This window comes from Trachurus japonicus, chromosome 11, assembly GCF_045865225.1.
Source record: "Trachurus japonicus isolate A0001 chromosome 11, Traja_1.0".
Lineage (NCBI taxonomy): Eukaryota > Metazoa > Chordata > Actinopteri > Carangiformes > Carangidae > Trachurus > Trachurus japonicus.
In genome coordinates, this window is record NC_140917.1 from 7,289,860 (window position 1) to 7,313,757 (window position 23,898).

Here is a 23,898-nt window from a genome sequence, read left to right on the forward strand (position 1 = left end):
TTGTGTAGTTTAAAGAAGAGAAGAGAAGAGAAGCCCTGAGCGGCAACGGAGAGAGACCACTACTAACGAACGGACAATAACGGACAATAACGGACAGACCGGGCCACAGCCGAGCCAACGGGAACTGGTTTTTGGAAGAGGGGGGGAAAGGAAACAGAGGAACAGCAGAAGCAGCGGATAGAGAGAGAGAGAGAGGCCCTTCTCCTCCTCCTCCTCTTCCTCCTTCCTCTTCTCCTCCTTCTCCTTCCTTCGTCTTCTCCTCCTTCTCCTGCTGCTGCTCTGTGTTTTTCCATGGATGAAGGAAAAGGCCCCGCTGACAGCAGCAGTGGTAGCAGTAGCAGCAGGCAGCAGCAGCAGCAGTAGGCTAACAGTTAGTAGGGAGACTCAAGTCAGCACTCCTCTTCTCGATGGTTTCTCACCGTCTCCCCCGGGTTTCTGAGCTTCTGCCCCCACAAACACACACGTCGTATGTTTTACAGGTAATAAAAACAAAAAAAAAACAAGCCGTTTTGCAGCACTGGTGCTCGTGCTAGCTGCTAAGCTAAGCTAGGCTAGGCTAGTTGACGCTAACGTAACGGCTAGGCTAAAGCTGCTAGCGCTACCTCCTCCTTTTTTATGTCAGTTTAGTTACTATAATCAGCTTTTCAACACTGTTCATTAGTTTTAATTTAATTTAAAACATAATTTATGTGTTTTTTGTCAGTTTGCCGCCGTAACATGTCGATTTTTTTTAATCAGTTTGATTGATCAGTTTGTTGATTTGATTGATGGATGCTAGTAGCGGTTGAGTGGTAAAGGTAACGGTAAAAATCTGTGTCTGTGTCCGGTCTAACCTGCTCGGACATCGGTGCATCTGCTTTCAGACTGTCGGGCCAGGTGTCAGCCGGTTGTCGGCGGAGAAAGAAAGACAGAAAGACGGCGGCAGGACAAGTCCTCCAGACCCGAGAAGCCCCAGCCGGTAAGATGCAATCGCACGGCGATTAGTCCCAAGTTACTGTTGTTGGATTAATTACTTCCAGTTTGACTCATAAAACTGATTAATATTATGATCATTAAAGGTGCAGGTCATAAACACACGCACACGTCTGAGGAGTGGTGGCGGTTTTTTGGTTGTTGTTTTTTTTGCAGAAATTGCTGCTGCAAATCCTGCAGCTCTCAGATGATCTGGTGATAATAAGACTGACAGCCTGTGTTTATCTGTGGAGAAGTTGATCCCCACAAAGATGCATCGTTTGTTTTTTAACCTAATTTGCAAAAGCTGCTGCAAAACAACAAGTTTTCATATGAACCGGGATTGTCCAATTTAGATTTTTTGATCATCAAGAATATTTTCCAGCAAGTGCAGGTGAACTGATGACACTGAGTGCTTCTGCGTATTCAAATAAAAGTTAACTGCAACTATTTTGATACCAATGCTGAAAGGATTGGTCAATTTTTAAGTAATGAAGAAAAAGATTTCATGGTTCTAGCTTCTCGGCTGTGAGCATTTACAACTTTTTGAGACTTAAGTGGCATTAAATTGAATACATATTTGCTCAAAATACAAAAAAAAAAAACTGTCACAGATGATCAGTGTCGGCTGTGGGAAATGTTTATTGCCAGTTTTATTGATGAGTTATGTGAACATTTCTGTTTTACAGATGTGATCTGTTGGCTAATGGTTAAAGAAAACTGGTCCAGATACTGTTTATTCCTGATGTTGTTGGTTGTGTGACGTGCACTAAATCAATGCAAATCTGTGCATCAGATAAACTTTGTTACACTGCAGAGGATCTTCTTAAATAGTTTATAAATACTAAAGTAAACATTTATTATTATTGCAGTGAGGTCTACATTCAACAGCTGACAAATAGTGACAAAAACAATATTTCATATTATGTGTCTTACCGTAAATTAAAGGAAAAACCAAACGGTAGCGAACGGACGTGAGGAGGTCGCCACGTGTTATAAACCAGTCGGAGGGGAAAGACGCGTTCAAGAATCAAGAAAAAGTTGTGAAGTGTTTTCACGTTGAAGACGCAGGTGAATCTGTTGAATGAATTTCCCCACACACGTTGGATCGTGTGTCTCTGATCCACTGAGTGTTTGTTCTGTCCGTCGTCAGCAGGTGATTCACACAGTGGTTTTCTCTTCTCTGGAGAAAAGGTCACTAATCAATACTCTGATCTGCTGTGCTGATTAGTCTGGAAGAAAAAGCTGGACTCTCTCAGAATCAGCTGCTTCATCAGCTTGTTACCTGCCCTCACCTGGTCCAACAGGTGTGATCTAATGGGGGGTCAGACTGAAGCAGACTGTTTTCTCCTCATTTTTGTAGTTTATTAGATCGTTAATGTCGTGTACGTGTGTTTTTCTTTGCCACATCACAGACCCAGGTGTGTTAGATTTCAGTTGTGAACTGATAATTATATTTTCCAATTCATCGGTTAACCGTTTTGTCTTGTCATGTGAAATTATTCAGTAACAAACCTAACAATATTGATTTTATAATCAGATATAACTAATGAGTAAATCATTAAGTTCAATTTGGTCTGTCGCGTACGTTAAAGTACAGTGTTCAATCAATCTAATCAAATACATTTAGCTCTGGCTTGACTTAAAATGGAATATAATACTAAAAAGAAACATACAGTTAGATTTAAGATGCTTCAACCAGAACATTTTGAGAATTTCTGGTTGTTAAATCAATTAAATTGTCAGAATAGCTGTCAATCAATCACAGGTTGTTGATCCTAAAACCTCTGGTGCCATTTAACTGGTCACTGAGTCGGCATGAGTGATGTGGCAGCTGATTGATATCAAGGTTTTTTGTTTGTTATTATAGATTTTGATGACAATGATTAATCACTTATTTTGGCATGAGTCTGATCAGAACGACTCGTTTGTCCTGTAAATATCTGATTCCTAGAATTCAGCCTCTTTTTAGGGGTAAATATTTTTTATTTATTTTGTTTTTTTAGAAAGGCCCGAGGGAGGTGCAGAACAGAACAGAAGCATCGTTCTTCTCAGTATCACCATCTGTTTGCTCAGTTCTCAGCTTTCTAACAACCTCCTGTGTTATATAGACATATCCTCTGTGCCGCTCAGGGCCAGGTCCACGTCCAGGTTTTTGGTTTAGTGAGTTTTAAACCCTGTGGTTCATGATGTGTCCTGTCACCGTGCTCTGTTTCAGACTGCACACAGATGTGACGCCACATGACGTTTGGCTTCTCTGGTTTTTGTTGTCTGTGAAGGTCAGGATGTAACTTCAGTTATTTTTTTCTATACGAATATAGTGCGTATCGCCCAGAAAAAAGGCGACGAGACAAATGCATAAGAGTACATTTTTAGTCGATGAAAAAGCAGCGAGTTGTTTTCCCACAGTGAGAGAACTGAGTGGCTGTAATCAGATTAAGATCGGAGTGTTTTCATAGTCATGGTTTGTTTCTGCAGATGAAGTGGTGGGAGGTGGTGTCGAATCAAAAGAGTTTTAGAAGAAGCCAAGTAGAGCATTTTTTTCCCCAAATGATGCATTTGGGCATTTTTTTAATCTGATAAACACCGTGACAGGAAAGTTAGGGAGATTTGAAAGATTTAAACACAGCCAGGCCACTGCAGTGAGGACTGAGCCTGGTTGGAGCTCATGAGGCGCCAAAACTAATGTTAATTACACAAAATCTAAAATGAATGAAATGAAATGAAAGAAGTGTTTTAATCACTGGTTCTGAACAAATTGGTCAAATCCTGTTACTGTGGTCAAGGGGTGGAGATAAAAACCTTTATACTATATAAAATTACGAATACAAATTGAAGTTTTTGACACTATAGTACTTCACTAGAGTATAACGAATACTTTTATTACTGTGTCTGCTTGACGAGCTCATTTAACATATATGTTTATGAAGTTTTTCCTTCAGGACATAATTTTCAGTGGCAGAACGTATGTTATAAATCTCAGTGTATCACAATTTACTATTGAAATACTCAGGTTATTGTCAAACTATATTACTATAGTAATAATATCTTTAGTATCATGATAATATTGTATAATGAGGCCTCAGGTGATTCCCACCCCGTCTACAGGGGTTAGTTAATGCTGAAGAGACATTTAAAGATCAAATTTAGATGTGTGGATGGTTGCACGTGTCTTTATTATTATTAAGCTGAAACATCTGACAGAATCAATTCATCCGTTATTTGTTCAACTAGTTAATCTCTTACATTTTTGTGCTAAATAAAACCCACACCAGTGTTTAATTTAACAGAATAAGCTGTTTTTCTCTGCTCTGTTTGACTGTCAATGAAAAGTTTTTGACATTAACCACTTTTTTTCCAGTCGCACAAACTCACTTGGTGTGGTCTAAGGAGCATAAACAACAGATACTTATCAGTAAATCAGATGTAATGTTTTCTGAATCAGCTGTAAACACTCGTGGTGTCAGATGCTGTGCAGCAATCCAGTGACATCACACACTAGAAATAACAGCAGGAGCATCAGTTCCTATATTGGTGCTGAAGCGCTGCTGCAGCGTTGACGTGACGGTATCAAGTTGCTGCTCCGTGCTCTGACCCACATTTGTACAAATTACATTTTTCCTCTTGTTAATTGTTTTTTTTTCTTTAACTCTGTTGAAGAAACAAAATGGGAACACAAGATCGGTGGAAGTTAATTAAAAAATGGCGGTCTGTAAAGTTTTTTTACAGGAGGGATTTGTTGATTCTCTGCAGCTTCTGTTTTTCCTCCAGAGACACTGTCCACCAGACTACCTTTTGTTTTTTTATCTGGCATTTACTTCAGTGTGTGTGTGTGTGTGTGTGTGTGCATGCGTGTGTGTGTTGTAGGCTACAGGCAGCCATGTTATCCTGCAGGAGCTGGGCAGGAGTCGTGGCATTTTAAGCCACCGCTCTCTTCTCTCCTCCCTCTCATTGGCTCTGTTCGCTCCTCTCACCAGCCTGTTTAAATTCTTCAACAGTTCAACTAAAGGGCAGCTGACAATAATTTTTATTGTTGTTGTTTTTTTAATTAATCTGCCGATTGTTTCACAGATTAATTCAGTTCAAGGTGATCTCTCCAAACGTCCAACAGATTAAAACCCCAAAGATATTTGTTTTTGTTTTTTTTAATGGTATAAAAACAGAGAAAGTCGGTGAATCATTACAGTAGAGAAGCTGCACTGAGGACAGTTTTGAGTTTTAGATTCACGTTAATTAACTAGTATGTAGCTGAATACATTATAAAGTAGAAAACCAGTAACTTTTCCTTATTGGGCCAAGACTTCATGGAAACCAGTGGATGATCATTGTCTCCAATGATGTCAGCTTTATGCATAGTTTATGAATGACCAAACACTAATGTGATTGTAATAAACATTATAATAATGTTTAAATTTTGCCTCAGGCAGAACAGGCTGGTTAAAACACATCATTGTGATTCACACACTGACTGGTAATTAAAACAATGATACAATTAGCACAATGTCCATAATGCAGCCAATAATAACAGACTCCAGCGTAAAGGAGTTGGTTTGACATAAAAGACGCTCTGTGGATGATCTGTTGTGCTTCTTCCTGAGGGCGATTCTGTGAAAACTGCTCTTTAACATTAAAACAGTGACACAGAGATGCCTCTGAATGTATACATTTTAGTTTTAGAGATTCATCTTAATTAAACATTTAAGAAAAACACTTCACACAAAGTCCATCTATAAGTCACAAGCAGCTGTTGCTGTTGTGTTGTGTGTGGCTCTGTGGGTTCGTTGGGTTCGAGCTGTTTCGGTATCAGGAAACGTTTTACCTGGTTGAACAAATAATCAAACGCAGAGTGCTTTCCAAGATTTTCCAGAGACTTTATATGAAAATAATTGTGCAACAGCTGCTCGGGCATCAGAGTGAGTGAGTATTCAGCGTGAGGAGGGAAGGCAGTGACCTAATTTCCATCTTATCTTGAGTCAGACGTTGTCAACACGCTTGTATTTTTAGCCAAAAAAAAAAAAAAATGTAGAAGAGGCGACCTAACGTCTCGGCTTTTTATTTTCCTCTGGAGAGTGTGTTTTGAAAAAAATAAATAAATACACGAAACCTTTGGAGTAATACAGTTGTAGTGTATCACGTACGGCAATTGAGAAAACTACAGGCATCAGAAAGTTTCCTGTCAGGGTGAATAACGAGCGTCGAGTTCAGCCACTTGTTTATTTGTGTATTTCCTTCTGGTGACATTCAGCATCCTGCTTTCAGAACCGAGGGCAAAGTCGAGCAAAAACAAAACAAAAAACAGTGTTACTAGTGTTACTAAACTAAACTGTGCCAAAACTGTTTAGTCTCTCTGTTTGGTATCGAGCCTCTGATTCACTCTTGGATGTTAATGCTTCTTCCTCTGCTCCTCATTTCCCTTCAGGCTCCCAGAAGAACTCCATGACGGGGCAGGAGGGCACGGGAACAGCGACACACTCCCTCTTCCTGGGACTGCTGACCTGATTTAAAAAAAAAAAAAAAAAAAATCAGCACACGGTTATGGAACACTTTAAAGAAACACTACAGACTCTGTTTTTTAGTATAATTTAGTATATTGCCTATTTATGACCCTTTTTTATAACATCCCACAGAAGCACTTGAAGGCTTCACTCTTGAATGGAGGGTAGTTCTTTTACTCTCCGTTGATAATATTTATGTGAGAAAACCTCGAGCATCGGCTTGTTTGTGGATTACAGCAGCTTGTTTGTGATCTGTTGGGGAGGGAGGTAGAGATCACGACAAGGACTACCTCTGAGAATCAGACGAGCGCCGAATCGGCTCATTGCAGCTTCACCGCTGTTTCCCAGCAACTTTAAGTGACTTAGTGCTTGGGGTCGTTTTGACCCTAGGACACTTTGCAACAGCCGCGTTTGGAAGATGTTTCAATTCAGCAAGTACCCCATGGACATTTTAGAGATGCTAAGTGGACACCAAGCCCATCAGTTCAAAGGCCTTGGACTAGAGCGACAGCTGAGCCACCAACAGCAGGTCCAGCTGCAGCATCAGCAGCAGCTCCAGCAGCAGCACCAGCCCTCCGCCGACAGCTCTGGCAGCCTGCTGTCCGGCCTCGGCCTGGGTTCCCTCCAGAGCACGCGGAGCAATGCCTTCGCCGACTCCTCGTCGCTGTTCGCCAAGATGAGCGCCCCGCCCCCCTCCATCTCCCACCAGAGCCAGTCGTCATCGTCGTCGTCCCACAGCTCCAGGAAGTCCAGTAAGATGAGCAGTAGCAGCAGCAGCGGGAGTGGGAGCTCCTCCGCCGGGTACCCCCAGTTCCTGCGGCCTTTCCACCCGGCCGAGGCGGCGCTGGCCCAGGAGCAGCTCCACTCCGGGATGGGACGGTTCGACTTTGGTGGGAGCAGCAGCGGGGGCGTCGTTACACCTGCGCCTCCGCCTCCGCCGCTGCACCCAGGTCTCTCTGTCCCCCAGCCCTCCCCTGGTCCCTCCTCTTCCACGCCCTCTCCCTCCACCTCGGCGTCATCCTCCAACAACCCCTCCGGCAGCACCGCGGTCCCTTTAGTCGGCCAGTCGGACCCCCGCAGCCTCCACCAGCAGTTCAGCTGCATGCTCGCCGCCAACCAGTACTTCCTATCTGGCGTTCCCACCAACAGCAGCCTGGAGCAGTTCCTCGTTCAGCAAGGCACTCACAACCACTTAGGTCTCGGCCTCGGCCACGGCCAAGGCACCACTGAGGCAAACTCGGCCTTGGCGCCTCCGCCCGCCCTGCACTCCTCCCACAGCCACGGCCACTCGGGGCCACAGCCTCAGCAGCAACAACAGCAGCTGACCCCTCACGCCTTATCTCACCCGCACAGTCACGCTCACCATCCGCACCCTCTCCACCCGGCGCCACAGCCCGCCCCGCTGGGTGGCTTTGATTTCCAAGGCATTCCAGTCCTTTCCTCCAACCAGATTGCGTCACTAATGCAGCAAGAGGCCGGCCTCCCCCTCCCGCTCCCCCTCCACCTGTCCCTCTCCAAAGAAGACACCTCGAAGTCGGGAGACTCGTCCACGTCGGGCAGCGGCGGCAGCAGGAGAAAGAAGGCAATGGCGGGCTACCTGCCCCAGAGGAAATCGGAGAGCGCCAGCCACAGCAGTCACAGCAGCCACAGCAGCAGCAGCAGCAGCGTCAGTAACTGCCATAACAGCAGCTCGAGTGGGCACAGTCAGAGCTCCTCGTCGGGCCTCGTGGGAGGAGGATCCGGAGGAGTCGGGATAAGTGGCATCGGAAGCGAGCCGCCACATTCCTCTCTTCTCTCCTCGTCCTCGCAGCAGCAGTCGTCCTCCACCGTCTCCTCCTCATCGTCTGCCCCTCCTTCCTCCAACTCGACCTCTGTGCTTGTAGCCAACGGTAACCAACAATTGTCCAAATCCCAAGAGAGCCACAGTAACAGTTCGTCTGGCCAGCCCGAGCCGGAGCCCCTTTACCACTGTGGTGAATGTGGTAAAACCTTCACCCACCTCTCCAGCCTCCGACGGCATCTCCGCAGCCATGGCCTGACGCCCGAAAGCCAAAGCAGGAAGTCGGACTGTAACTCCCCGAGCCCGGAGAGGATATTCTGCTGTGGCGAGTGTGGAAAGAGATTTAAAAAGAGGGGTCACCTCATCCAGCACAGTGTCACCCACTCGGAGAACCGGCCTTTTGCCTGCACCATCTGCCAAAAGTCCTTCAACCGCAGAGAGTCCCTGACGAGACACGAGAAGATCCACGATGAGAAGCCTTTCCGCTGCCCGGCTTGCGGACGTTGTTTCCGCGAGAGCACCTCCCTCCTCAATCACGCTGCCTCCGGTGCCTGTGGCAAACCTCCACGGAGTTCAAAAAACCGGTCCAGCCCCGGAGGGAGCGGCGGCTCGTCCAACCCCAGCAGCAGTAAGATGGGCGGCAGCGGTGGAGACAGGGTCGGCATTTCAAACAGTGCAGCGGCAGCGGCGTTGGCCAACGACAAGTATGCAACGGATTATTCCAGAAATCGATACCAGAGCCAGTCTTCGTACAGCAGTGCGGTCGACGACTACAGACGGTCGCAGTCTTCGGCTCTGTACTCGTCAGAGAGCGCGCTCGCCAGCGAAATGAACAGCCAAACACTACGTAAAGCCCCCTTAGCCCCAACTCTTCACCCCCACCCCCAAAGTCAGCAGCACCACCACCACCCGCCGCCTCCACAGCAGCCACACCTCCCCCTCTCCTCCCTTTTAGATGATTCGGAGGATGAGGTCACCAGCAGTGCGATGTCGGCCATCGCTGCTGCCGCCGCCGCTTCCTGTGACTTAAACACGGAGAGTAGAGACGGCGAGAGGAGGGACATCATCGGAGGCCTGCTGGGGGGGTTGGGGTTTGGTAACATGGGTGGACCGTCATCCACCTCCGGCCTGAACGGTTCCACGATGCCTTTAACCCACCCGAGCCATCCCCACACGAAACCCCGGAGGCCACGGAAGCCCCGAGAGAAAAGGGACCCGAGCGCCATCGTGAGGAGGAGGAGGAGCCCCGCCCCTCCGGGGGACGGCTCCGAGCGGCCATACGGATGTCAGATCTGCGGCAAGCGCTTCAGGAGGGCGGAGACCCTGCGGCGCCACAACCGCGTTCACACGGGGGAGAAACCTCACGCCTGTGACGTGTGCGGCAAAATGTTCCGCGAGCCTTTCCACCTCACCAAACATCTGACCGTGCACTCCGGTCAAAAGAACTACAAGTGCAACCTGTGCGGGAAGATGTTCGCGTATGCACAGAGCCTGGTGCGGCACGGGAAGCTGCACAGAAAAGGCGAGATCGACAACCAGGGGCGGAGAATAAAAGGTGCCGCCGCCGCTCTCAGTCAGGTCGCCAACTCGGGAAACTCTGACTACTTCTCCTCCTGCTCCCAAGGTGAAAAATCGCCAACAACTGGCACGCCCTCCCAGAGGCTTTATACCTGCACGGTGTGCTGGAAGTCGTTCCGCCACTACTTCCACCTGACGGCGCATCAACAGACCGTCCACGGCGGCGGGGTCGGGCTGGAGAAGTCCTTTCGTTGTGAAGTGTGTGGCAAAGCCTTCGCCTACTCCAACAGCTTAGTGCGGCACAAGCTCTCGCAGCACGGCCTCGACCGCAACGGGCAGCGCGTCAGCCAACCCCAACCCACCGGGTACTCGCCCCTCTACTTTGATGCAGTGTCGGGTTCCAACTACACGCCGCCGCCGCCACCACCGCCGCCGCCTTCTCACATGCAGCAGGGGGGGTCCGCACCGCAGCCACAACCACAACAACAACAGCCGCCACCACCTCAGCCGCCGCAGCCGCCACCACCGCCGCTACCGCAACCACAGCAGCAGCACCCTTTTCACTACCGCTCAAAAAACTTCCAAAAACGGCATGGACACACAAAAAAGCACCGAAAGAAAAAAAGGCGGGTGGTGATTCACAGCATCATGAGAGACGGAAAGCTGGTGGGGGTCCCGCTGAGTAAAGACACCCGCAAAAAGCTGATGATGTTGAGGAAACGGAGGGGTAGACTGCAAGCGCAGGTCAACAAAAAAAAGCTCCTGGCTCAGTTGCGGACGAAAAGCGGCGTGATGAGAGTGAAGTCGTGGTCCGGGGGCGCCGTCAGAGTCACCGGGCTTACCTCAATGGACATCCCAATCAAGCGCTTCCCCTGCCCGATCTGCCCGAGCACCATGTACGCTAAGCACGGATCCTTGCTGCTCCACCACGCCATCAGGCACCCCCCGAGAAACTCAGGCCGCCACGCCCGCCTGCGGTGCCAGGTGTGTGGAAGACGCACCAGCTCGCTACACAAAGCCTTGAAACACAGGGGCCAGCATCTCAAACAAGCTGCATTCCAATGCCACAAATGCCGACACCGTTTCTGGAACGCCCGGCTCCTGGCTCGCCACAAGTTCTCCTGCCGGGCCGCGACGGTTTTCGGCGTTCCCGTGAACTGGGGACTGATGAAGATGAAATCTCCATCATCAGACAGTGACCATTCGCCAATCCAGCTGACGGTCCCGGTCCCGGTCCTGGTCCAGCCTGAGAGATCAACAGTTCTGACTGAGTACAGTCAGTAAAAACAAAAACATTAAAAAAAAAAAAAAAAAAAACAACAAAAAAAGTTTTCTAGAATAGATTCTTTTGATGTTTATTTTTTTTAAATAATCCAAGAAGCAACAAGCGAGAGCTAGCAAGTTTTTAACAAAAAAAAACAAAAAACAAAGAGAGAGGCTGGGCGGGGGGTGAGTGGGGAGGGTTTAGTGTAACTCCCATAATATCCCCACACACCCCCCTCCCTCCCTGGATAAATCTGTATACAATCCTAACTTACTACAGCAGAGGTGGTCGATAAATTAGCGTGGACTTGAAAAGCCCCAAAAATCAGAACCACCCCCAGAATCTGTCTCCTCTTCCCCAAAGGTGAAGGAACTCTAGACCACAACACAAGTTCAGTAGCATCTATCTGAAAAAGGCATTGATCCTCTTTTCCTTTTGCATCACGTTCACGTTTTTTTTTTTTTTTTTTTAATTTGTAATTTTTTCCCGTTAGCAGTGTTTGCGCATCAATATGGATTGGATGCCTATTGTAGAAGTGAGGTACCTTTTTAGTACCAGTTTATTTTTACAAATTGTTTTCACATTATTCACAGTTAAACAGTATAGTCCTCGTCTCTTGCTCTGTATGTGTTTATTTGTTACCCCAGTGGAGAATCTCTCTTTTTTTATATAGAGATGACGTCTGCCCTCAAGATGAAATTATCTTATCTTTTTGCGATTTAAAAAAAGAAAAAGAAATCCTGATCTGACTCATGAAATGCCTCTTGAAAATAAAATTTTACATTGGTGAATAGTCGTATCTGGCACAAAAAGCAGAACTAGTTGATGTGCTAAAGTGACTTAAAAGGAAAAAAAGGAACTAAGAGAAAACAGTAAAGTGTTGGTGATCTTGTTTTTAATGTACACTACTTTTTGTCATTTTTTTAAACGAGGCGTGGACGGAGAGAAAACACGACTCAAACTGTTAATGTGTTCAGGATTTGAAAAGGACTACAGAAATAACCGGAGTGTACTGTACAATTCGTATTATATTTTATTATATATTGATTATTTGCTGTTTTTTACTCCAAGTATCATTTCTTTTATCATTGTTGGTATTGTATGGGTGGGAGGGAACGAGTTGGGGGCTATCTTTGTAAAACAGCGGGATGAGTATATGTATCGATGTGATATTTTTTACCCCCCTCCCTGCACCTCTTTTACCTACTTCCTCATTGCCACTATTAAGCCCAACTTTTTTGTAACAAAAGCGTGTACACATAGTTCATTACTTAGGTCCTGTCCAGACGTGTTTTTCTTTTTTTTCTGTAAAACTAAAACATGTAATATTACTAAATTACTATCCTTTTCTTTGCCTAAAAGTGAGTTGTTGAAAACCCTCAAATCAAATAAAAAAAAATCTGAAATGTTATGTCCATTGTCATGTTAAAAATTGACATTTGAAATTGGAAATCATGTTGAAACCCTAAACAGCACAGTGATCTGTAAAGTTTACTCAGTGTAGTTTGGTACTTATTGGAAAAATGGTCATGAAATTAAGCTTCTCTCGTCGTGCAAATGCTAAGACTTTCTAGATGACACTAACGTTTCATTGGATTTAATTGTTTAATTGGAATATATCTGCTTACGAGAAACACTAATTTACCTTTAATACCAAATTACATTGTGCTCTCCAGGAAACATCTTGAAATTTTGGAGTAAAATTGGAACTCTTTTTTTGGAAAAATGTTGTAAAAAAACATAACAACTTTGACGTTGACTTTGTTGTCCCCAAGGGGAAATGCTTTTCCATAACATTGCACTTCTTTGACAAAAGAAAAATAACATTAACAACAGATGCAACAACCCAACAACGATACTACAAAAACAACACTTCCAATCCACTCTTACAGTTCTTAAACATCTCCAGAAATGTATTGTCCAATACCACAACGTGCAATTTGATACAAAGTCAAGTGGTTGAAAAACTCTTAACAGTTCAACCACAAAGTCTTTTTATAAACAGTGTCACAGATATTGGCACATTTAATTCTGGTATAGTTTAGTTTAGTTTTAGTTTTTTTTAATTTGCACATTATAAAACCTGTATAAACAATGAAAATAGTCAAATTAAACATTGTGCAGGAGAGGTAGAAGCCAAAAAAGGCTTATAAAAATACCTCCCCTATGAAAAAACAACAACAACAGTGGTGGTCTTCATATAGTTTGGTTTAGATAAAAAAATATCAGTGTTGCCATGAAAAAAAAAACAAAGTTTTAAGTTATATTTGACCATGATCTGTTAACCTTCAGTTCTAGTTTCAAGGCCTGACGAGTTTTAAATATAAAGCATCTGTTAGAGTAGAGTCAGGAATCATAAAGATTTATTAAAAATGGTTGAAATATTGTGTAAGAATTGTCAAAATGATGTTTTAATTCACATTTATAAAACACAAAGCGGCTATTTAACTACTTGTTTATTACCATCAGCCCTTCACAAAGCCCCGGGTCTTGGGAGGAACCAGCCAACAACAACTGTCTGTCTTTAAAATGCCATCAAGAACCCAACTCCAGCTTCAATCCCCTGGAAGCTTGTCTCAGATAATTAATTCATTGTGTGTATTTTTATCCGTCCCTCTCCACTTTCAGGGGTGTTGAAGAGGTTTTTTCTCTCTGACGCATGGAGCCCACGCACTGAAGAGTAGACTCAGAGCTCCAGGTATAACATCAGTGACAGGAGGTAAGGTGTTGATCACCTAAGGTGTCAAGGTGGTCCGCTGGTCTGTCCTGAACACATGAGTGGACCTTACTTTTTTTTTTAGTTTGGTTTTGGTTGGGGAGTCTTGGTGGAGAAGTGGACTGTGACATTTAGGTGCATTACCAACAATTGGCCACTAGATGGAGCCATTACAGTAAAATAGACAAGAACAGTAAAGCAGAGCTGGAAAGGACCCGAGGGAAAATAATTTCAATTCGAAACGGCTCATGAAACTCGGATCACACATTAGTGGAGTCATGTTGTTGTTCCACACTTTCCCTGATGCATGCCAGCGTACACACACTCCTACCACTATGTGTGTGAGTGAGTGGGTGAGTGGGTGACAGGGATTATTTTAGCCTCTTACTACCAACACATTCCTGTCGTGTATATTTGACAGCACTCCTGTCACCAGATAGGACCTTGAGGCCTCCCCAGGTCCTTCTAGGAACTTCTGCTGCTGCTCCCATCGTGCAGCTGCTGCCACTGATTCATCAGTCAGTCAAATCAGTATCAACAATAAACACATCATGTTGTTTATGTTTGATTTACCCCCTGCAATTAGTTTTAAAGGCTGTTAATATTATTATCATTACTGACCTAGTGTGGAAGTTTAAGGTTGACACTTGTTTCACCAGGACATATAGACAGTTGGTTACATTGTAAAAAAGAAAAGAAAAGAAAAAGTTCTGCATTTAAAATAATTTTCAAGTGAAAATACATAAGCAAAATGTACTTTGTAGTGGCAACTTGTGCCTGTAACTGATATATTTTAACATCAGTTTATTAGAAGATGTTAAATACCAATGCATCAAGTATCTGAATAAATAAGTTGTTAATTAAGCAAAGCGGAAGTCCTGTAAACCCTATAGGCTACTACTATACACCTACTTGTAAGTACATACTTTTACTTAATTTTAAGTGTTTGTGTCATTTTTCCATGCAAGATATTAATCTGAAATGTAACTACCAATATAGGCTACATGTGTTGGAGTAAAAAGAGCAAAAAGTAGCCTACATTAATATATTGCAGAGTAAGTATAAAGTATCAGAAGGGGGAAATACTCAAGTATAAATTCCCAATATTCCAAGACAGTCGCATTATCAGGTTTTAAAAAATATATGAGTAACTGTATAAACAAAGAGGCTATTCTTAATTATTTTTAAATTGTATTTCCAATCATTTTTTAATATATAATTTGTTTTTTTATTGCTCTTTATGCTTGCCCCCCTTTATTAATATTACTTATTATTTACGTTTAGTTCTGTGTATGTGTGTGTGTGTTTGTTTTTTTTAAATCCACCCCCCTCCAACCTGCCCCTCACGCGGCAATAGCATGGGGAAACCTGTGGGCGGAGACTGTGACCTATTTTTAGCCAATCGGCGGCCGAGAGCTGCAGCGAGTGACCTATTTTCAGCCAATCACAGCGCGGCACAGTCGCCGGTAGGCAACAGTCGGCGCGTGCCGGAGCCATGTGCTTCTGTGGTGTTTGAGATAGGAACAGCCAGTGGGCAGAAAAACAGTCAAGTTGTGGCTTTTACCTCCGTTTTTAGTGGTGTTTAATACAGTTTAACCACTTTAAATGTGGTGCTTTTATAAACTTAACCGCCCAGAGTTACATTTTAAAAGAAAAACACCAGTAAAACCGTCGAAGGAAACGTAAATAAAACACGTGTTACACTCCTAATAAATCACCACAATATGGCGGTTGTTTTGTTTCCTCAAAGATAGCAAGACCTGAGTACAAAATGGAGTAAAAAAAAAACACCTGTCACCTGCTTCTAATACACACGGCTATTGATCTGCAGCCTTCACACTCAAAGTCACGTTGTGTCTATGTGTGTGTGTGTGTGTGAGTGTGAGGTAGAGAGAGTGAGTGTGTGTGTGTGTGTGTGTGTGTGTGTGTGTGTGTGTGTGTGTGTGTGTGTGTCTCAGTGTGGGGGCGCAGTGAAACAGCAAACATGCCCACGTCTCGGGACTGGTCATCGTATTTGACTCTGACTCCCGCTCCTCGGTCTCTCTCCGCTTGTTGTTTTTGCTTCTCGGTTTAAATGACAGCGTGAGAGAAGAGGGGCGGGGCGCGAGGACAGGCCGCGGGCGGCGGGGTCCTGGTACGCAACAGCTCCAGCTCTCAGCAGCTATTGGCTGAAATTACAAGGGGGCGTGGCAGTTTAATGTTATTGTGTGCTGCGTTCAGGTGCTGTGGGAGGAAACGTGGCTACACTGACAAAAAGGCAGGAATAGTTGATGTAGCTAAAAAAAAAGTTCTTTAACCACTGTATCATAATAGGTAACACTACTCACCATTACAAAGCAGCAGACAATGAAAATATGGAATAAAATGTTTATAAGACATTATAATGTGGTTATACAAGGACGTCAATAACTGTCAACACACAGTTAATATCAATACAACTGTGAATCAGAAAACTTTATTGATACCCAGGTGGAAATGTTGGAGTGGGTGAATTTAAAAGATTACATATAATAGGCCTACATATACACGATTAATAAATACGTAGTGTAGGCCTATGAAAATATCTCAAAATTCTATGAAATGAATGAGGAAAAAGTAATTGCATTTTCCAATGTAAAACTATAGGAGTTTTAATAATCTGCTCAAATAGGTTACAATCCTCGATTTAGGGGTGCCCAAGAGTTTTTATACAATAGCCTACAGCTTGTCATAGCTGAAGGGTCACCAACAAGACACAACTTCAAGTAGGCTTCTGTTGTTTTTTAAGTAACTCCCTTTAGTCCTTACAATAATTTTCTCATAATACTGAAATTACCTTGCAGTTCTGCTCAGCTCAGCTTTACAACTTAACTGGTGGATATGTTTGTTAGGCTACATAGCCTATATGTAAACGCAGCCAACTAAATAAGTCATCTGGGTTTTTTTAGGACACGTTGAATCAACTGAATTCACTTTTAATTAAATCATTTGTTCATTACTGTAACCCTTTTATCTTTAAAAGTGTTCAGAAATGGCCGTTTGTCCTGTTTGTTGCGCCTCCTTCTACGAATTTCCATGAGTTGCCGCACGAGTTTACCCGAGTAAGGAAAACGAATTTGATTTGGTCGTTATCGAGCGGGCAGGATATTCAATGTTTGGGGCGAGACCAAGCTCGGTGTGTGTGTGTGTCTCTCAGACGTTTGATTGACGGATGACGGATCCAATATCAGTGGCATATAACACTTCTTAAAATGTTTTTTGTGTTCATCTTTCTTTCTTTTTTGTGTCATTGTTGTGTGAGCTACTGGACTAATTTGAATTTCCCTCCTAGGGATGAATAAAGTATTCTCTATTCTATTCTATCATGAGCAGCATGATGCAAAATTGGTGTGCCTGCATTATCCAATGCGAAAAAAAACTACCCCACTTTCATCCCGGATGTAGTAAAATAGAATTTTGCACAAAGTTTGGGCTACATCGTCTGATAGATGAATTATTACACTAATGTTAAGACCCACAGTGGGCTCAAATTCATGTTTCTTTTCTGTACACCTTTAATTAAATAATTTGTTCATTAGGCTACTGTAACCTTTTATCTTTATCTTAAAAACAGATTTTTTTATTTCGACCCTCACATTTACCAATTTTCACATGTGCCGTGAAGGCATCACAGCGGCTTGGACGAGAGAGCGGCGTGGCCGGGGGGCGTGGCCTCTGAATGCAAACGAGCCACGCCCCCAAGCGCCTTTCCCCCGTGAGCGGTGACGTCACACGAGCCGCCCGTGTTGGTTCCAGCTGACTGAGAGAGAGAGAGAGAAAGGGAGGGAGGGAGAGTGAGAGAGAGAGGGGGAGGAAAATAAGAGCCATCAGCCCCATCTATCTGACTCTCATACTATTGGATATTATTATTTTTTTGAGGGGGGGATCTCTTTATTTCCTTCATCTTGTATTTTTCGCCTGTTTGTTTTTTGCTCATCTTTTTTTCTACCTTGACTTCTTCTGCCAAGCGCCGCCGCTCGACTCTCTATTCGCTTTCTGCTGTTTCTAATCCTCTCTCTCTCCACTCATTGCATGGGACTACAGACATCCGCGTTTATTTCTGTTGTCATTATCGACTTGTCTATTTTTTTTTTCTCCCTCCGCTCTTCCTCCTTAGCTATAACTACGGAGTAATACGCTAAATAATAATTCCTCGAGCGACATAAAATCGACCAACTAACCCAACCAACCGACCGACTGGACCGGACTGGACCGGACCGAGCCGAGAGCCGAGAGCCGCCGTTACAGGCTACAGGCTTTACACCTCCACCAACTCACAGCGGAGCTCGCTGCTGCACCTCTGGGATTGAATTGATCTTCCTCAGCGCGTCTGAGTTTGTTTTTTTGGAGGGGGGAACTGTGACAGGAACTCCGGAGGGCTGCTCCAGCTCCACAGGATGAATTAGACTCGGTCGACATGGTGCTATTTTGGAGATAAACCTCACCCACCACCAACACCACCACCAACACCACTTCTACCCCTGTTTGATTATTTTCCTCTTCTTTTAACTCATATTTCTTCATGGGACGGGCGGGACAGCGGGACATCAGGTGGAGATCTTGAGCGCACGGCCGCACACCTTTTTGACGGCGCGTCTGTCAATTAGCGGCACTAATTGGATTATTTTGATCTTGGACTCAGAGTCTGCAGGTTGCACCACCACCACCACCACCACCTCCCCCCAGCTCCCCCACCTCCACCTCCTCCTTCTCCCCCTAAGAAGTTATGTCAAGGCCTCTCACTCAGCTTCTACCGCCGGATCTCCCTGCCGGGGCCACCAGCCCCCAGTTCGGGGCCACCACCAACCCGGCCGGAAGTGGCCCTCAGAGCGGACAGCTGACCTCCATGACCAACCTGAAGTCGCTGCTCCAGCTGCCAATCAAGAGCGACCAGAGAGGAACCAAGGACTGCTGCGAGATGAAAGGTGAGCGTGTGTGTGTGTGTGTGTGTGTGTGTGTGCGCACGTGAGCATGTGTGAGTGTGCATATGTGTGTGTTTGTGTGTGACAAGGAGGAGGAGGGGAGGAAGAGGAGGAGGAGGAGGAGGAGGAGGAGGGGGTCCTATGGGGAATAAACTTCTTAAAGGGACACTAGTGGAAATACCTCAACCAACAAGTTACTGCAGCGACTTAATGGAGATGTGCACTTTTAACGTGCATCACTGTAATAAAAGTGCAATGCATTTCCTGTTTTAGGATGTTTGGTTGATAGTTTAATGTAAAAAAAAAAAATACATGACATGCAATAAAATACTGTAAATATACAACTGTTAATGAGCATTTGGAGCCCCTGCAGGAATATACTGTGGAAAAAACAGCTGAAATCAATAATTAATCAATCTTGTTTGTTTTTGACAGTGAAGTTTATTAATGGAGTTCATTAACCCTGTCAGTCATGATCTGTTATAAGCTTCTGAAATATGAGAAATTGGAATAAAACTGAACATATTTGGCACCTGAACACACCACACAGCAGCACCCTGGGGTGTTATCATGTGTATTTATCAATATTTTCCTTTGTCATGACTCATTTTATTGAACAGAACAATTGAGACGATCATTTAATCAGTTTGAAACAACAATAATAAAAATGTTAAGTACATGTTCAACAAAGAGCCTCGACTCAGTTTTAAATCTGTGCAGGAATATTACAGTGATTATTCATCGGTGTGTGTGTGTGTGTGTGTGTGAGAGAGAGAGAGAGAGAGTGTGTGTGTGTGTGTGTGTGTGTGTGTGCATGTGACTGAGTGGGTAGGTGTGATTGTAGAAGACAGAGGCCCTGCTTATCCAACACACACACACACACACACACACACACACATGCACATGCACACACTGTTTTCACTTCAGCCTTCCTCCTTCTGGCTCGCTGGGTTCTTATATTAAACATTTCCTTTTTGCATTTTGGTGGTGGTGAAATGAAATGTGGATGAGGAGGAGGTAGAATAGGAAGAATAAGAGGAGGTGGAGGTGGAGGTGTAGGAGGGAGAGAGAGAGGGAATAAAAAAAGCAACACAGTCTGGAGTGGATCTGTGGATGCCGTTAAAAAATCCAGCCAAAGCAGAAGCCGCTTGTGTTGCTGCTGCTGCTGCTGCTGTTGTTGAGTGTGAATGCCGTTGTCGTTGACTCGTTGTGTTTAAATAAAGGTTAGTGAGTGGGATTGAATTGTTTCCCATCCACCAGCTGCCATGACAAACATTAACCAGGCTGCCTCTGCTTCTTCCTCTCTCTCTCTCTCTCTGTGCTGTGGGGATGTCATAACTCCTCGTCAGCTGCTGTCAAACACACACACACACACACACACACACACACTGGTTTTTTATGGGCTTGTGAGGACAGTGCATTGACTATCTTGCCTCACTTTTTCTTTTTTTTTTTTAAAATCTGTCACGAGCTGGTCCTCATTTGTATAGCTATACTCCAACACACTCACACAGAGGCAGAAAAACAAAGACATCACACTGTCCTATTGTTTCCTGCTGGTTGGCGACCCCTGGTGGCCTTTTGGTGCAACTGCAGCTTTTTTTCTTTGGATTTTTTTCCTCCCTTCTCTGCCTCCTTTTTTTTTTTTTTTTTTTTTGGTTGCTTTGCATGAGCATGAGGAGGAGGAGGAGGAGATGATGGTGAGCCCGGCTGACAGGCTCTCCATGGAGTCAGAGAGCAGCTCGGAGGCCCCGGCTACACAGCCTCATTGTCAGGACTCGTAGAGCACCGTGCTCCCTTAACGATAGGTGATGCGTTCAGGGGTGTTAAGGAAAAAAAAGAGAAAAGATGCTTGTGTGTGATGTTGCTGCTGCTGCTGCTGCATGGCCGTGGGCTTTCTCTCTCTCCTCTCTTCCACAGTGCAGAGTCAACGTTTCACTCCTCCTCTCCCTGGCTAGCTTTGTTTGACGCCTTCGCAAACACCCACTCTCCCTTCTATCACATCTCTCTTCGCTCCTTCCTTCACACGTCTTTGAGTTTTTCCTCTCACACTTCCCTGTCTCATCAGATCAGTCCGTCTTCCACTCTCTCTCTCTCTCTCTTTCTCTATATCCTCCTCTCCTCTCTGCTCATTTACATTTCCTCTGGCTTTGTCTTCCTTCTTTGGCCTCATCATTCCTCTCTCTTTCTTTCTTGCTCTTTCTCCAAACCCCCTTTCATTTGCATCCATCTCTCTCTCTCTCCTCTCCTTCTCTTTCCTTCCCCTTTCCTCTCACATCTCTATCAAATTTGCATAGATCCTCTCGCCCCTCTCTCTCCTCCTCCTCCTCCTCCTCTTCTTTCCAGTCTTTTCTTTTTCTGTCCGTCCTCTCACTCTAACGTTTCTTCTCCTCCGTCCTGTGGTCAGTTCCCACTTCATCAGGCTTTAATGACTTGTCCACTTCAGTTCAAAGAGTCACCATCACTTTGATTAAGCTGTGTCACTTTCACTTTTCCCTCCCATCAATTTCCCTTTCTGTCTTTCTCTTTCATTTTCTGCTCCCCCAAAGGGATTTCCCCAGTTCCTTTCCTTTCCATTGGTTTCCTTTCCTTTTCTTTCCTTTATTAGCTGCTTGGTTGATACTTTATAGTGAATTTTATTGTAGAAATCCCCATTAAATGTGATACATGTATATTATAAAAGTCCATTTGAAGCCACTGCAGTAAGTCTAATGTCAGTATTCAGTGGCATCTTTTAAGAAAATATCTGAAATGAATAGTTTATCAATGTGTTTGCAGTAATTTATCAATGAGGAGGTCACAGATTAATCCATACAAATATGCTAATATTGTAGACACATATATATATTTCCATCCCAATATCAGATGATAACAGTCTCATATGGGTCATATATGTCATATTTTACAGTTTGTGTTAAAGGGATAGTTCAACATTTTGGCAAATTAGCCCATTGCCATAATCCCTATAGTCATAGCAGTAGGTTCGTTACCTTTAATTGTCAGTGCAAGCTATTTTTAGAACGGCGGAGCAGAGCCGCAAGCTGCTCAGAGCTACGCTACGGAGGCTCATGGGATTTCTTGGTTTCCCTCATCAAACTAATCAAATATACAATCCAACAACTCCAGAACGCTCTGGTGGACAAGTTGTGACCTGCACATTCACCACGCTATGAGATAATAACACAACGTTACCAGACAGAGTTGTTTTAGAGGGAAATTCATGCAAAACCGCTGATGCGTGTTGCCTTTAGGGACAGTTTTTCATCAAGCAGTCTCTGCATTTACCTCTAAAACAACTCCGTCTCGTAACGTTCCCATAGTGTGGTGAATGTGCAGGTCACAACTTGTCCACTAGAGCGTTTTGGAGTTGTTGGATTGTGTATTTGATGAGTTTGATGAGGGAAACCAAGAAATCCCATAATGAGCCTCCGTAGCGTAGCTCTGAGCAGCTCACAGCTCTGCTCCGCCGTTCTAAAAATAACTTGCACCGACAATCAAAGTTATCAAACCTGCTCCTAAAACTATAGGGATTATGGCAATGGGGCAATTTGCCAAAATGTTGAACTATCCCTTTAACTTGTGGTTAAGTGGCCTGTGATCATGAACACAGTCGTAATCTGTGTGTTCAGTTTGAGTCTTGTGATGATGCTGATGATGATAGTTGGACTCTGCTCTGCTGTTTTTCTGCTGTAATCTCTCTCACGTCTTCTTGTTCTTTAATCCCTTTAACTTTACATTTCCTTTGCTGCTCTGCCTCCGTCTCATTACTCTCTCTCTCTCTCTCTCCCTCTCTTTCTCTCTCTGGTTCTGTCGTCCCGGCCCAGCAGCCCAGTTAAATATGCTCTTTTATTACTATTTTATTGGGTTTTATTATTCAGTGTGCCATTTATTCAATATGCACTTTTTGGAGACACAATTCTTTAGAATAATATTACCAAAGGATCGGAGAACAAAACAACCACTGTAGCTCCGTCTGTACAGTGATTCAATTAAATTAGCTTCATGTTTTATTTGCAGGTTTTCCTTTTTATGTTTTTTTCTCTCTCTGCTGATGGTTTATTGATGCCTGAAGTTTGTATCTATGTTTCCATTGGACTCCCTCCCTCGCTGTGTGTGTGTGTGAGGGTTGGGTCAGAGTGCAGGGTCAATCAAATCAACTTTATCTATAGATGCCTTTTAATGATCGCAGCTAAGTGCTTTATAGGCAGCAAAGGACAGAGGCTGTTGTGCAGTAAACAACAGCGCGGCCTCTGGAGCTGTTTGTTGATGGTTGTTTGTCTTTTTAAATGATTAGCTGACACAGTGTTCACACTATTGTGATGCATTGTTCTCCCTGTAGCAGCAGCAGTAGTGGAAATCAGTCACACAGTCAGGGAACGAACGACTCGCAGATCTGGAGCTGGAACAAAATGATCTGATGGTGGTCCTTCGTCTCCGTTCGTCTGAGTTTAACTGGAATCAGCCGCTTTTTCTGCTTTTTAAAAAAAATAAACAAAAGAACTGATGGAGATCCAAGAAACAAAGCTCCAAGCTGGTGGAAACAAATGTCCATTTGGTGCCTTGCTCAATGGCCCAGAAGGCGGCCACATGTGATGGTGGTCATAGTATAATGATGATATTTTTACTTTTATTACTGGCAATAATTGAACCATTCGAACAACACATGATCATCCTCTTCTTCCAGCTTCTCTCGCTGTGATTTGTACGTTAAAAACTAAACGTTTGGTTCTTCACAGTCTGGATTTTGAATGTAAAATTGTGCGATTTCCCTTTTGAAATACAATATTTGTACAATTAAGGTTGTTCTGCATCTGGCAGCTGTGTTGCATGGACTTCAATTTACTGATTAATAATCAAATATAATGTCACAGTAGTATAAGGAGGCGAGAGTCATGAAGCCAGAAAACACTGAATGTGTGAATTCAACTTTTTATTTGCCAGAATTCAGCTTTTTATTTGTGAGAGACTCAGATGTGAGTCTCTTTTGTGGCTGTTGTAAAGTGCGGAGGCTAAACTCAAATAAGACCTTCAGACCTATGAAGAGTTTTCACTTTGCATAGTGTCACCCAATAGTGTGTTTAAACTTGACTATTGAATTTGAACAGATCATTATAAGTGGAGTATTGTTTTTTTTTAAAACATTCCTGTGGTTTTAGAAAACCAGAACTTGAGGTTCTCTGAGGTTCTTGGTTTGTTGAACTGAGTTCACCATAGTTGCATTGCATCGCTATGAC

The 23,898-nt window shown here is 44.1% G+C and overlaps 2 protein-coding genes across 3 annotated transcripts in view; both read left to right on the forward strand.

Moving 5' to 3' along the window:
- Positions 1-366: 366 nt before the first annotated feature.
- On the forward strand, positions 367-12,419 carry LOC146978106 (uncharacterized). The gene is made up of 3 exons (XM_085790818.1): positions 367-479; positions 864-958; positions 6,371-12,419. The coding sequence occupies exon 3, from the start codon at positions 6,865-6,867 to the stop codon at positions 11,026-11,028; it is 4,164 nt and encodes a 1,387-aa protein (XP_085646944.1). The 5' UTR covers positions 367-479; positions 864-958; positions 6,371-6,864; the 3' UTR covers positions 11,029-12,419.
- A 5,643-nt stretch (positions 12,420-18,062) lies between these two features.
- Positions 18,063-23,898, forward strand: part of dbpa (D site albumin promoter binding protein a) — a 36,975-nt gene continuing 31,139 nt past the window's right edge. For both annotated transcript variants that reach the window (XR_015037039.1, XM_085790827.1), the window contains exon 1: positions 18,063-18,667. Coding sequence is in view for 1 of the 2 variants with exons in the window: in XM_085790827.1 (XP_085646953.1) it covers positions 18,469-18,667 (199 nt within the window). In the remaining variant the exon portion in view is untranslated. The remainder of the gene's footprint in view (positions 18,668-23,898) is intronic.

Bases quoted from the DNA above. Each gene is read 5' to 3' on its own strand.
- LOC146978106 (XM_085790818.1), top strand. From the start codon at position 6,865: ATGTTTCAATTCAGCAAGTACCCCATGGACATTTTAGAGATGCTAAGT.